The 15,022-nt window shown below is 36.9% G+C and overlaps 1 protein-coding gene across 2 annotated transcripts in view; it reads left to right on the top strand.

Annotated features, from left to right (window-relative positions):
- Positions 1-400: 400 nt before the first annotated feature.
- Positions 401-15,022, top strand: part of plekho1b (pleckstrin homology domain containing, family O member 1b) — a 28,902-nt gene continuing 14,280 nt past the window's right edge. Inside the window, exons 1-4 of one of the 2 annotated variants that reach the window (XM_067404900.1) lie at positions 401-812; positions 1,796-1,942; positions 2,087-2,191; positions 12,092-12,232. In XM_067404900.1, coding sequence (XP_067261001.1) covers positions 786-812; positions 1,796-1,942; positions 2,087-2,191; positions 12,092-12,232 — 420 coding nt within the window. In that variant the 5' untranslated portion in view covers positions 401-785. The remainder of the gene's footprint in view (positions 813-1,795; positions 1,943-2,086; positions 2,192-12,091; positions 12,233-15,022) is intronic. The other variant, XM_067404909.1, reaches the window with a different exon arrangement.

The raw sequence follows: 15,022 nt of genomic DNA, 5'->3' as shown, positions 1-15,022 counted from the left end.
ATTTCAACTAAAATATCTTAATTTGTGTTCTGAAGATTAACAAAGGTCTTACGGGTGTGGAACGGCATGAGGGTGAGTAATAAATGACAGAATTTTCATTTTTGGGTGAACTAACCCTTTAATAAAAAGGTTAGTTTTTGACACTACTGATGAACAATGTAGTAGGCCTATAATTATGTCTTAATTACACAATAATAATAATAATAATATCATATAATGATATATGATATAGCCTATATCATATTTAGCTAATAATATAGGCAAATACTGTGTTTCACAATGTCAAATTATAGCCAAATATTGCACATTTCTTTCAGTACAGTAAGTCCCCCTCTCTGTCTTTCCAGTGACATCACCGTGGTGTCCATAGGTGGAGCTGTCGAGGACAAAGACAGGGACCACACAGCCTCAAGTTCTCCAGCTCACACAACTCCACGAAAGACACACATGACGGTAGGAGATCAACCCATACCAAACGATCATGATGCCACCATCACAGGCTTATATGCTGCTCTAGAAAGCACATTTCTCAGATCTGTCTGCGTGACCACAGAGAAAAAGCCATTGGATGATAATCTGCGCGGATCTGGAGGACACTGAATAGGAGTAAATAGACAAGAGGCGTAAGAAACAAACGGGGAGCGACTCATTGAACACCGTGGTTTTCTTTGAGTGTAACGTTTCGAGTCCACACCAGGATTTTGTTTCGTTGTAGACAACACATTGTGCACGGAAGGACCTGGATTTACCGGAGGGAGAGTCGGAAAGCTCCGTTTTATTGAGCCATGAAGAAGAACAGTTCAACAAAGCGGGTAAGACATCGAGTCCACTCTATTGTCAGTGAGGAGCGCCGTGAGCCTTTGTGCACTAGTGTGAAACACTGCAGCATGAACACTTCAGTTTACTAAAACACAGTGTTTAAAAACATTTTCCAACGTAGCACATGCAGTATAATTATTTTATTCTTGCTGTAAACGTAAGTCGACATTACATCTTCTGCACGCCCTTTTTGGAAGTAGTTGACCAGGCTTTTATAATAGTGAAAGGAGTAAAGTTTATATGTACGCATTTCCAAACAAATCTAAATGATTAATAAATCATCCATTTCAAAGCCTTAAAGAAATTTCCCAAGGGAACCCATGGCTTGAAAATGCTAATTCTCATCTGGGTTTTAGACCTACAAAGTGAACACTTAACATACACTATTAATGAGTTGATTAAATTGCTGTCCAAATTGACTAAAAGGCATGATAAATGGCATCTCCAATATTTCCAGACTAGAACAGCAGGCACATTTCATCTAGCATATTGGTTACATGCATATATATATAGCTGAGGAGCATTTAAACATTTTTCAGAATAAAGGCTTAACCAGATTTTGGATGTTATGTTTGTTTTTGCACTCTTTGAGTAGTTCAACACTATAGAAAAAAGCTTTTACTTTCCATTATTTTGCATGTACACAACCTTTTAATCTCATCATACTCAGTTCAGATGGCAAGATCCCAAGGCAAAATACTGAGGAAAAACTGGGGTGTGTGTGTGTGTGTGTGAGAAAAGTGAGTAAGTGCCAGAAATGTGATCTACATGACAAAGACAATGTCTTTAAGAAAGTCTCCCCCTTGCTATAGATTACGACTGTCTCAAAAACTTGTGAAATGGCTTCCTAGACAGCATATTGTGCATTATAGACTTATGAAGGCCAAAAAATGCTTTGAAACATGCAATTAGATCATAACTCACTGGGAACCTGAAGTCTCACTAGCATGCCACTGTTTTCTGTCTGTAAACGCAGGGCCCTCAGGAAGCCAATCAACAGCCTGCGCAGCCTGACAAAACTGGCTGGATTCGCAAGTTCTGTGGCAAAGGAATTTTCAGGGAAATTTGGAAAAACAGATTTGTTATACTGAAAGGAGACCAACTGTACATTTCTGAAAAAGAGGTAAGTTGTGGACTCAACTTTTTTCCTGTTCATGCTTTTCTCCATATCATCATAATTTGACTGATGAGATGCTACTTGATTGCAATAATATTCAGTACTGCCTTTCAGTATAGTGTGTGAGAAAGTGTGTAAAATGTGTTCCAGTTGCTTGGAGGCATGGACGAGTTACATGACATGCCCTCATCCTCGAAAACCATGAACAAAACTACACAACGTAAAAGAAAATATGATCCAGACTACAAAATAAGGGTATACTTCCAATGCAGATTAATATGGTTTATGCTGCCCACAATGTATTAAAATTCAGGAGACTTGTAGAAACCCATCACTCAAACTAAACTGTCAGTTTTCAGCATATGCAGTACATGGAAATAATAATGATAAATGTTAGTGTTTTCTGATTACTGATGAAAGTAGGCAGATTTCATAACTTTGAGTTCATGTGTGTAATGGGTCTGTGATAATTCATTTTTAAAACTAGACAGTCAGGCTATTCAAATACATTTAAAAAAATATATAATTTACAAACATCTAGTGTGATCCAAGTCAAACCACATGAGGTTTATCTACTGTCTTTAGCATTACATATGCAGAGGTAAAAATCATTTTGATTGTCCTGATTATAATGATGAATGTTCTGGTGATGAATAATCTATTGTGACATACAGGAAGTTAACTGCCACTAGTTCCTCTGGTTGTTCCTCACAGGAGCAGCAAATAAATAAAGTTATAGTTCAGCCAAAAATAAAAGTTCTGTCAACATTTGCTCACGTTATGTCTTTCGAAACCTGTATGACTTTATTTCTTCATTTGGAAATGAGAAGTTTAGCAGTATGAAAGTTGATGGGAACAAGGGGCTGTCAAGCTTCAAAAAGCACCATAAAAGATCATAAAAGTTGTCCATACAACTCATTGCTCATCGTTACAGCAGTTCGAACTTTCTACACTATAAAAAAAACCTTTTGTGTTCCATGTAAGGAAAAAGTCATACAGATTCGGAAAGACATGAGGGTGAGTAAATGATAGAATTGTGATTTTTGGGTGAATCAATATCCTGATCTGTGCATTTCCCAAAGCGAACTATGGTCGCAAGTTCCATCATTACCAATAGAGTTCAATGGGACTTACGACCATAGTTGACTAACGATGGTTTCGGGAAACACACCCCTGGTCAGGCTATATCTTACAGTGCTTAACACCTTTATCCAATTGCAGACATCATTCTGAAATTAGAGCCGCTGGAAGGCCGAACATGACGATATAAACATGTAAACATTCAATTAGCAGACTGTCATTTCCAAGTCCAATGCAACACATCCTGTCAGGCATGTGCCTGACATTGTGGCTCCCATACAGTGGTCCCCTTCACTTCTGGATGAACAGTTTCCTCTGAGAGGTTTAACAAGCTCAGTAAGCATGAAGGAATAGGAAAATAAAGGGCCTTTATTCGGGAGCGAGGCCGATTTACTGCAGTGTGGGAGGACGAAGGGAAGGGAAGCAGGATTGAGGTTGAGTCATGGTCACGCAGAAGACTGTTTGCTGTGCTCAGCATCAGATCAAACAATGCCGAGGCAGCATATGGGCTCTGGCTCACAGCTCAGAGGGAGGATTGACCCTTTTAGTGCTTAACAGACTGAGGTTTCATCATGCTGTCGTCTAGATGTTTCTCTCCAGCTGTCTAGACAGACAACAGATTTTAATGATCTGATGCTGTTGTTTTGGTATCATGTTTCCTAATAGATAAACGGCAAAAATGATCTGAATCTGAATATCCCAGCTTAAGGAGTTAAATATATTTCTAAGACATATATACCATCAGGTAACAGGGCTTATACTATACAAAATATCTTTTTAGATTTTTTATGCTGTCTCCTAGTTCACCCAAAAATGAAAATGTTTTCATTTACTCACCTTCATTCCATTCCAAAAGCATGACTTTTCTTCTGCAGAACATAAATATTTGAAGAAATTGTACTGAATAGTTTCCTTCTGTCATGACAACTCTCTGAGCGTTTGGCAAGGTAATGGATATGATAGTATAGGTATGTTTGGTTTTGGTGGAATAGATCTGCTAAGCTGCTGCTGTTATTGCTGCTGCTGCTGCTGCTGCAGAGCAAATATGGAGCCAATACATACACAACATGCTGCTGCTGTACAATATAGCAATATAGCATACATGAATTACCCATAGCAGATTTATACAGGTGGAGCTGGGGAAGGTGGAGGGTTTCGGAAAGCGCATTTCTATAGCAAATGCTGACCAATTATTTGAAGGTTGAGCAGCAAGCCCATTGGCTACTGATACAGCAGGAACCCATCAGCTGTGCCCTATAGAGAATGTCGTGATTGCTAGCAGATTGAGTTGGGGATCTATCAGCCTGTGCCATCTAAAGTTTCATGACAGAACTTTGAATTTTTTCAATGAATAGGAATTAAGACCTCAAAAGTACCATAAAAGTATCAAAAAAGGATTAATTGGAGACCATTTTCAAATATGTATCATGGAAATGTCAGTGATACACGCCTATGCAAAACTAGCTGCCCTGCTACAAAGGAGCTGTAGGTGGTTGCCAGGGTGCTTGGAGGTTACTTAAAGTTGCAAACTTGCAATGAAAGAGATGTAGCGGCAGATCTTTTCTTCCGTATTGTGAATGTACATCCGAGTGAATGGAGTGGACTTTTGAAAAAAATGCACGGTGGGACTTGGTTCTTTCAATTGGTTATTGATTGGAGGAAGGCAGATGAGTTGACTGTAAGTGTGCTGTCGATAGTAAGAAAGCCGCGAAGTTTATGTAGACCAAATGATTAGAGAAGCCCAGAATACGTCACCAAAGAAGTTGTTTCACTGGGAGATCGAGTTATTACTTTTGGATTAAGAAAAATGAAACAGGTGGATGAACTGTGATCAATAACATGCATTTTAAAATAGATAGAATGAATTTTTCATTTCATGCCAACTTTAATGGCCAAATTAGTCTCTAAATTCTCTACATATTGTTCAGGTCTCTCCTTTAATGTATTTAAGCACATTTTGCACATTTTATCATCTACCAGGTATAAACTGTTAGTCAAATTGCTCTGAAAAATATAAGCACATCTCTACTCAATTAACTGCATATAGTTTGAGGTATCTGCAGGGTTGTTGAAATCCCTAAACCTAAGTATGAGCAATTGTAATTGCAAGCACCACCAATAACCCACTAGCCATTCATTGTATGTGATTCTTCTTAAATCAAATTGACATATTTCAGTCAGATGATAGGAGACTGAATGGTGGCAGTAAGCTGAGAATGTGTCCTGCAAATCTCTCCCAGAACAGATGTCATGCGAGTGTTGTTTGGGGTCAGATTCCTGGGTGCCGATGTGGCAGATGTAGGGAGAGTGCACAGATATTAGGAGAGCTTTGTCCCACTCACCCTGAACTGTCTTCGTGTTCACAAACATATACTGGTACATTTCTCTCTCACGATTGCTTGAGACAGCCAATCAACAAACTCTAAAAGCATAGTTTCATGTCTCTGTAAAATTGTTTCTTCCTCTTAGCCTAAATGTCATCTACCAGAGCTTCAACATGAAAGTAGAAGAAGATAAGAACTGCCTGTGTCTTCTGTTTGCCAAATCAAGCCCAAATAAGGAAGTTGTGGTCTATGTCTTATATTGCTCTTCTGCTTTTTGAAGTCATATGTATAGATGATCGAGTGGGTGTAGTGGTCACCTGTTCTGGACTTGACACTTCCTCTTTTACTAAGTCCTTTTCCCCTTCGTCTGGTTTGCTTCATCTGGTTTGCTTTTGCTTTTGGTGTTAAATGACGCCACTAAAACTGCATAACCCTTCCACTTAGGTGATTCACAATAAGTATCCACCCTAAACGGATCAGATCATGTTATATTGGATTTACAGTTTGATTCAACTTTACTTAGTCAAGTGCTTGAATTAGTTCATGCATCCCATTTACTAACTTCATTTTGCTTGTCATATTGTATTGATCTGCAGATGTCAGATGGCCTGAATTATTCTAGCAGTGTGAATTGGTGTAAATAGAAAACAGATCATGCAGTGCATTAGTAAAAGTAACATGTCTACGGACACATTATATGTCATACATGTACAAATACTCAAGGAAAGACGTGTGAAGTTTTCCTTTTACAGTCGCTGCCATCGTTCTCTAGGGTAATGGGGTGCAGTCGTTCAGCTACATTAACACAAGTGGAATCACAAATGAAATTGACGGATGAATCATTTCACACGTCAGGGCCTGGCACGGCTCTGACTCACTTGCTGGAGAGTGAGATCAGTGGAGGTTGTCGTGCCCTGTATAGTCATCAAACCATTTCTTCTCTGTCTGGTTTCTTTAGGTGGATTCTTTAAGGGATCTTGGTCACACTGTCACATAAAAATCTGAAAGGGCAGCAGGGAGAAATTCCTGTTGCAGGCTGGTTTACCCTGGATCAGCAGTTTACAAAATAGCATCAGGATGTTCAAAATGAGAATCTTGTTTGACTGAAATTATAAAGTCTACAACAGCGGTTCTCAACTGATGGGTCATGAACCAAATATCTGTTGTGGTCAGTAGAACTAAACTAGGGGGCCATTTACACAACACCATTTTCAACAAAAAACGGAAAACGGTTTATGCGTTTTGGCCGATTATTTATACGACAACAGCATTTTGGGGGACTAAAAAAGCAAACTTTTTAAAGGTTTCAAAGTGCAAGTTTTTGAAAACGATACTGTTATAGTCTTCATGTAAACTACCAAAATCCAAATCTGTGAAAATGGTGAAGGCATGCAAATGCATATTAATTGTTTAATCTATAGAGTACCTCAGAGATTACGTGTTTTTGTAGGCCAACCCGGAAGTTAGCGGGTTAACGCACGGGTTCCCTTGATCGAAAGCCTATGCATTTTTCCCATAGACTTTTGCAAAATCACAAAACATAAGCTCTGTGTTTAACAAAGGGTTATGACACTTACATGTATTGTCTATCAAGATAATCTTTACAAGTTAACATAACATTTATACATTTTGAAGCCTAAATAAAGTCGTCAAATATAAAAAGCTAACAGTAGGCTATAATTTTTATTTAAAAACATGCTTGCTGATTATGATCTGCACTGTGTATGAATACTTATCCACTTTTTTTTTATGAGAAATGCTGTCCAAATGTCCTGTTTGTCATGATGACGTCTAAAGTCCCCACCAAAGGAAGTAGTCCCTTTTAACAACTTGTTAGCAATCGCCATTTTTAAGACACAATAAAGGTTTAAAAAATCATAAGCGGGTTATAACTGGTGTGTTTTATTATTAGATCAAAACGTGAAAATATTTAGAGGCTTTGTTAACCACAGACCTTATTTCAGGCGATTTAGCAAAAACCCGTTAAAAAAACCCATTGACTTTAGTGTGATGGAACCAGAAGTCCTAAAATGCTAACTCGCTTCCAGGTTTTGCCTACAAAAACACATCATCTCTGAGGAACTCTATAGGTATGCTCAGTTGGTTTGAGTTCTCTGTAAAAGAATGGTGTGTATACTTTCTTTACAAAGTGACATCGCCAACTACTGGCCAAGCATGCATAATATGGCGTTTTTAGTCGTTTATGTGGATATATGTGAACGGGATTGTTTTGACAACGTTGTCATCTGTAAAAAGAAAAAAACTTTAGTTTTTAGTACATAATTTTTGTGTAAACACAACCTTAGTGTTTAGGAAAAAATAAACATTAAAGTTCAACTTCAAAGTTGTCCACCTTTTTCTTGAATGCGTAAGTCTCACCCAACTCATAGTGGAATTATCCATTACATTTCCAGTCTCCGGTGTCCAATTTAGCGTAAACTTATGAAAATGGTTTTAAAAAGCACATGGCTCTATAGTGTCATCATTTTTACAGTGTTGCAATGACCATCTTTTGTCAGTGCCCCACCCATCAAAGTTTAATGAGTGCATGAATCTGCCCAAAGATAACTACATTGAAATCAGATGGGCACTCATCCTTCATACAGCTCCTGTGAAGTTGAAGTTCTGGGGTTTTGTCTCAAGACCACACATATACCTTTTATGGGAAGTATTTTAACTTAAGTGCTGCAAGCCGTGCTCGTACTCTCTTGTTAGTCTTTGGTATAAAATGCAAGGCATATGGCACCATATACGGATATTCTTTTCAGATTTGATTGTGCTCAAAACAAGTTCTTAACAGGAGTTTCTTAAGTTTATTGCTGTTTTTGGGGCAGCCAACAACAGCACAGCTTAACCCTGTGCTCATTTGAAATTTTAGTAATGTTCAAAAAGTTTAATCAATTCAGTCACTTTTTTTTTTATCGTTTTAACAATGGTTTCCTATGGAGACCTGAACAGGACAGCAGCACGCAAACGGAAGTTAGGCTACGTTCAGACTTTCTCATGCCACATAACATGTAAACATTAGACGTTGTTATAAGAAGCATGCTGAAAGTCAATAATTTTAGATCAGATTCCAATCTGATAGACAAATAATTGGATTTGGACTGACAGTGTGAACATAGTCTTAGAATTCATTAGGGCTCATTGTTTGCTCAGGAAAAGGTGAATAATACAGAATAATAAATAGGCTTTTAAAAGGGAGGGGAAAATGGTTCCCATATCTTTTGTTCTTCATGTCAAAGACCTTGTAATTTTGTTTGGTGTAGTGGTGACATGAATAAAAATGTTAATGTTTTGTTTACTTTTGTATGGTAAAGTATTAAAAATAAAGGATCCAAAAGGGGGGGTTTGCATAGAAGAACTATTTTTGATTCCCCAAAGAAGCTTTCAGTGAACAAGAACTATGTTTTTCTTAGTGCAAATAATATTTTAATACACTCTAAAGAACCCTTTGTGTATTGGAAAGGTTCCATGGATGTTAAATGTTTTTCATGGATGGAAGCATCTATGCCAATAAAGAACCTTTATTTTTAAGTGTGTAAACAATTTTGGCAATTTTGTTGGGTCACCACTTTGAAGCAAAACCAGCTGAAACAACTGTGCTGAAAGTCAGGGAAACATCTTCAGTCTATCTTTAGTTTGTTTGTATTCACTGATGAGAATTTGTCAAGCATCTTCCCCTTCTCTCACCTGACCAAGCCAACATGCTGCATTTAACCCTGTGAGGTGTCTCCTGCAGCTTTCAAATCATAAAGCAGCAATGGCTGTATAATTCACATAGTTCCACTTAAACACTCTGCAATGAATTTTTCATGTGTGGGCCAATGGGACACATTGCCGGGGAGTATTCATTTCAAATTCCTCTTCAGGGCATTTGGCTTCTCTGATTCACCCTCTCAGCTGCAATGCTTTGTGACCCTGATGGACGTTTATGAAAGGTTAGACTGGTTAATGGAGAAAGTAAATAGCTAAATTCAATTCAGACGGTACTTTGAATGACAGTGAAACATGAACCGATGACTGTTTGTCTCTGAATTGTCCACCTGGCCTCAAATCGAAACAAAAGGACACCTGAACAGGAAATGTTCCATAATACAGTTATTTGTTGAATAACATGACTATGAATACACTTTGGAAACAATTCTGGTGAGAAAATGTTTCATATAACAAAAACAGCAAAACTTAAAGCATTTTCAATGCAAGTTAAGTTCTAACTTTCTGCAATTTTGTCGATAAACAGAATATAATCTGTTTATCATCCTGCAATCTACAAAAAAAAAAAGGTTTTGGGTCAGTACAATTTTTAAAAGAAATTAATACTTTTATTCAGAATGCATTAAATTGATCAAAAGTGACAGTAAAGACTTTTACATCAATCAAAGAATCATGAAAAAAATGTACCAGTTTCTACAAAAATACTAAGCAGGACAACCTTTGTCAACATTGATATCAATAAAAAATGTTTCTTGAGCATCAATTCAGCATATTAGAATGATTTCTGAAGGATCATGTGACACTCAAGACTGGAGTAATGGCTGCTAACCCCAAACTTTTGAACAGTGTGTATACATATTTAAAAAAGAAATGACAATAATGAAATTACAATGGAAGTCTAAGGAGAAAGGAGAATTTTATTTTACTCATTTAGTATAAAAAATGCATACAGTTGTTAGGCCTAATCATCCTTTTTTCTCAATATAATCGATTTCCTTCCTACGTTGTTTTCATTGAAAATCTGGTTTTACTCTGAAACAGTTGTAAACAGCAATTTATTTTGACTGAATTGTGTGGCAATACTTTAGAAACATGCCCTATCATGCATTACTATAAACACAAATGCATCAAAATGATTTTCTGTGGCATTCAACAGCAAGCCACCGATGCTGTTTGTAAGTTTTTTTGAGCTCGGAACATTTCTCTAAAATCACACACAACAAAAATAATATGTTTACAGCTTCAGACAGCTTTAGTTACACAACAAAAAGGTAGCTTGATTACAGAGTACATTTCAGACAGCCTGGCAAGACTGTGAAATTATTCTCACAGTAGTAGTAGTAGTAGTAGTAGTAGTACTTTTTTTCCCCCCTTTGTTCTTTCTGTTGGGTAGGCCAACCGATTTTCTCTGTCTTTTGGTTGTTTAGTATGCCATTTTTGGCTATTCACACTTTGGCTATTCCTCTGCAAAAAGATGTATCTGTTTAAAGCTTAATATACACAGTAAATATAGATGCCGCTCTTTATTTGCAGATAAAAGGTCACTTATACGAAAACTGTCTTGTTGCTGGAGCATCTGCCAGTTCCTCTTTTTTTAAATTGGTGGTTTCAAATGTTAAGTCCAAATAGAGCATAAAGACATGGTGTTAGATTCATATACAATCACTCAATCAGACTCAAGAGAGCTGCACCTTCTCACTTTAAAGGAGCAAAGAACAAAACCACAAAAGTAGTAGTCTAGTTCACATTCATTCAATGAATTTGACCACTGAAGTTTTTGTTTCAGTGTGATCTCGGATTACAGACTTTTACTGTGCCAGATGTGTTGTCAGATATATCAGGGTCATTTTACAGGCAATGCCACTGAAATAAATTTCCTTTAATGTCATTTCCAAATCATCTTCAGATGATTTACACTTTTCTTCTATGCCTCCTTTTAATTCACTATATAGTGCATTAGAAGTCACTACAGCAAACTTCAGTATAATCTTGAATCTAGTTGTATTTAGTTGTTTTTAATGTCCAGTATTGAGTGCAAATGTACTGTGTTCCGACTGTCCTCTCCTGGAAAAAAGGATTGGATCAGATTTCTAGTTAATTGCTGCCTTTGTACTGCTGGAACAGTAGATGTACTATTTGTTCAGCCATTCCCTGTCGTGACACCCCATAGTGCACTGGGTGTGATGCCAATACTCTTAAGTACTGCACTGTAGAGCAGCTCTGTAGTTCAGCACACAACCAGATGTGGCCTTGCGTGGACAGGCAGCTTTTTTTGTCTTCGGTAGAGCACTAATGGAAATTGATTGTGACTTAATGAGATCGTTTGGCAGGTGATACCAAATCAGACCATGGTGTTCACTGTGAATCTAGGTTAAAAAGTTCTCTTCTTTCATTCCCAATGATGTTTTCGGGCTGTGTTTTGATGTCTGTCCCAGTTAAAACTCATTGGTCATCCAGATGTCCTGAACTTTTGTAGCTGCACCAACTAGACTAAAACACTGAGCTCTTTTAAAATGCTGTGCCTTTTTTTTTTTAAGTAACTTAAGCTGTAAATACTGTAAGTATAGACAATAATCAGAACATTTTGAGTAATGATGCACCAAAATGACAATTCTTGGTTGAAACTAAAAGTGTGTTAAATTTGCCTTTGTAAGCAAATTATATTGCAGTCTGCAAAAGTCTACAAAAAGAGCAGCACTACACATACAGAGACAGTATGTCACATCAACTGTAAACACAACCTTTGTCAATTTATCATCCATCAGTCATTCATAATTCTGAATTAGTGACTGATTTGTGTCACTTAAAAAATAATACTATAATAATACTATTATTATTAAAAAGTATAAATGGTATTAATCAATTAACCATTACATGAAACATTTTAAAAACTATTATAATGGCTATGGTTGTTCTGGGGAGAAAAAAAAATCCTTTAAATCTATTTCAGACCAAATACATAAATATTGAGATTTATGTATCAAATATACATTAAAGCACAATATTGAAACCAAATCTGTACTTTATCCCACAGGTCAAAGATGAGAAGAAAATCCAGGATGTGGTGGATCTCACCGACTATGAGAGGTCTGAGGAGCTTCGCAAGGCCAAAAGCAGGAGCAAAAAGAACCACAGCAAGTTCACGCTTCTGCGCTCACGGCAGCCAGGCAACACGGTCAGTCGCTACAGGAAGTTGGGTTTCACAGTAGAGGATAATAGCTAATAAGTTTATGCCCCAGTCAGCACAGGTACACTGCTGGGCTAGTTTATTAGTTTGCAGTCATGCTGTGAGATAGCGATCACCTGTTGCACAACTCAAAGATATATGTTTCTACATACATTCACACATATTTGAGCAAAAGGAGAATAACAGAGACTGAAAAGGGGGGTCTTAGGCTGCGGACACTCTAGACTTTGAGCATGCGAAATTTCAACGGTCGTGATATGACGTCACGCTCTGCAGCGTCTTTTTTATAAACATAAATTCAACATAAATAGTAATTGTTTAAATATACAATCTACTTGACTTTACTGCAAAAAATATTGCTTTTTTAATTCATCCAAGGGGTCACGCCATGATCATTCGATCTTCTACTGGTCACACGTCTTCACGTGATGTGAATTTGCAACTTTTCGCATGAGCTCGCATATGAATGGAAGTCAATAGAATGAGAAGTGCAGTGACCGCACCTTTAACTGGTTAATCCGTTATACAGATGGTATTCAAACTGCTCCTGTAATTTGTTATATGAAAAGGATAATTCAAGAGTCACATCTGTAAATGCGGTTGTCAGTACCAAACACTGACTTTTGTTAATGTACATGTACTGACATGTTGACTTTAGTCTAAGAAAATATTGGACAATAAAGCATACTCCAGCATAGTTGGCACATTGGTCTCTAAGCACAAACTTGGACCGACCTCTGTAGTCATCCTATCCTGTGTAATTGGCTTTCAGTAAGAACGGCTCAACTTATTGCTTTCACTAGCAAACCACAGGCCACCACGAATATCCTTTATCCTTTAGACCAACACAAATAGTACATCTTACCAACTGCATTAAAGCTCCATGTTTCTTAAAGGTGAAGTGTGTCCATCCATCCATCCCTCCATAATCTTTGATGTATTTTGAGCTTTTTCAAAACTTTCAAACAAGGCTTTGTCAAGCTAGCATTCAAAAAGACAAACTAAAAATTACAGTTCAGTTCACATTCAGTTTCCTTACATTAAATTTGAACTACAATTCACCATTCTGTTTGCCACCTCAATTCAAATTGAGGCATTGAGTTGGAATTTAAATTTAATTCTCAATTCAGTTTAGAATCAAACATTTCTGATCTCCTGACTCAACCAGTTGTGTGAGTATGGGGGCGGGACTATTGATTTGTCCAGACAGTGGTACATTTAATAATTTTTGCAAATCTGTTTGGTGAAAAAAAACGAAACTCTTTACATTTTAATTTCACCTCTTTTGAAATGCATTTTATCAGTAAAAGGAAATTTCCATTTTAGAAGTCTGCTTTAGTTATAGTTTAGAGCTGCACGATTAATTGTTAAAAGATCAAAACCTCTATTCAAACACCAATGTAATCTTATTTCTAAATGACAATGATTTGGCTATGTGTATTAAACCTTTGACAAGTACGATCACGGTGAACATTCAGATCCGAGTTGACGCTGACCCAGAGAGAGCAGCTGTCGTGTATAGGTATGAATCAAATTTTTTCAACCACATAGTATCATTATTTCTGTGTTACAATAATTCAAATTATCACAGAAGTACTGGGATAAAAGTTTATAGTTCAAATATAAACATTGATATCTATGGTAGCGATTAAAATAGAGTAAATCACCAAGATTATATCGTTACACCAGTAGGTGGCAACAAGTGATTGATAAAAAATGTATTTGTCATTGAATCACTCATTCAATTTATTCAAGAGATTCATTAAAAACACAGATTCATCCGGTAATGAAACACGTGAAGTCTTTATGAGCGAGTCTTTGTATTATTCATTCAAACATATTTAAAAAATAATAATAATAATAATAATTGAATTAAATTAAATATTTTTAAACAAACTGCAGCAATTAACATTTGTCAGAACTAGTAAATTATGTTTTTTTAAGTTTCTGTTCAGAATCGTGGGAGGATCATGATCTCTTTTAAACAACAAAACCAATTTATAAATTCTCAATTTATCCAGACTTATGCAGCTCTAGTTATTGTTGATTTAAAGCTGTCTAGACTCTACAGGACATTTTCAGGCTTTCTGACAGCTAGGAGAAAAATAAGGGGTTACGTCAGACCAATCCTTTAAAATCCAGCACTGAGACAAAGGGTTAATCCCTAGGAAGCAAACATGGAGGGTCTTAGGAAAATCCAGCAGCACCCGCCCTACCAAACACACCCCTCCACACACAGAAACAAACCACTACATGGTTAATAAGTCCCTCTGCCCCACATACAACAGCTGTTCTTCATACAGCTCAACAGGGGAGACACCCTACTACATGACCTCATGAAAATCATCATCTTTGTGCTTTTTTCTCTCGCCTGCCTCTTTTTTCCACCCTTAAAAACAAGGCTTCCACAAGTAAGATTCTGCACCTAATTTTAATTATTACCAAAGGATTCAAAAGTCTTACAGAAACATTGTTCACTTTTGTAGTATAATGCACTTTTGTAGCATTACATTTCCCCCTATGATACACCTATGAAGCTAGTCACAATTAGTTACAACCACCCAAAACACCCTTGCCACCACTTAGCAACACACTAAAACATTCTGAACACCTTAAAAATCACATAGCAATGACTGAACAACCAAACACCAGCACAGTGACAGCAAGTTTTGCACAGAAAAGTATCACCAATGTAAACAAATCTTGATTATTTTGAGTGTTTTTGCAAGTTATGTTTTTAAAGGGGTGGTTGATTATGGTTTCACTTTTTTAGGTTTA

Source organism: Chanodichthys erythropterus, chromosome 2, assembly GCF_024489055.1.
Source record: "Chanodichthys erythropterus isolate Z2021 chromosome 2, ASM2448905v1, whole genome shotgun sequence".
In the NCBI taxonomy this organism is placed as follows: Eukaryota; Metazoa; Chordata; class Actinopteri; order Cypriniformes; family Xenocyprididae; genus Chanodichthys; species Chanodichthys erythropterus.
Note: the sequence above shows the minus strand (reverse complement) of the source record. Positions and strands in the feature narration are given on the sequence as shown.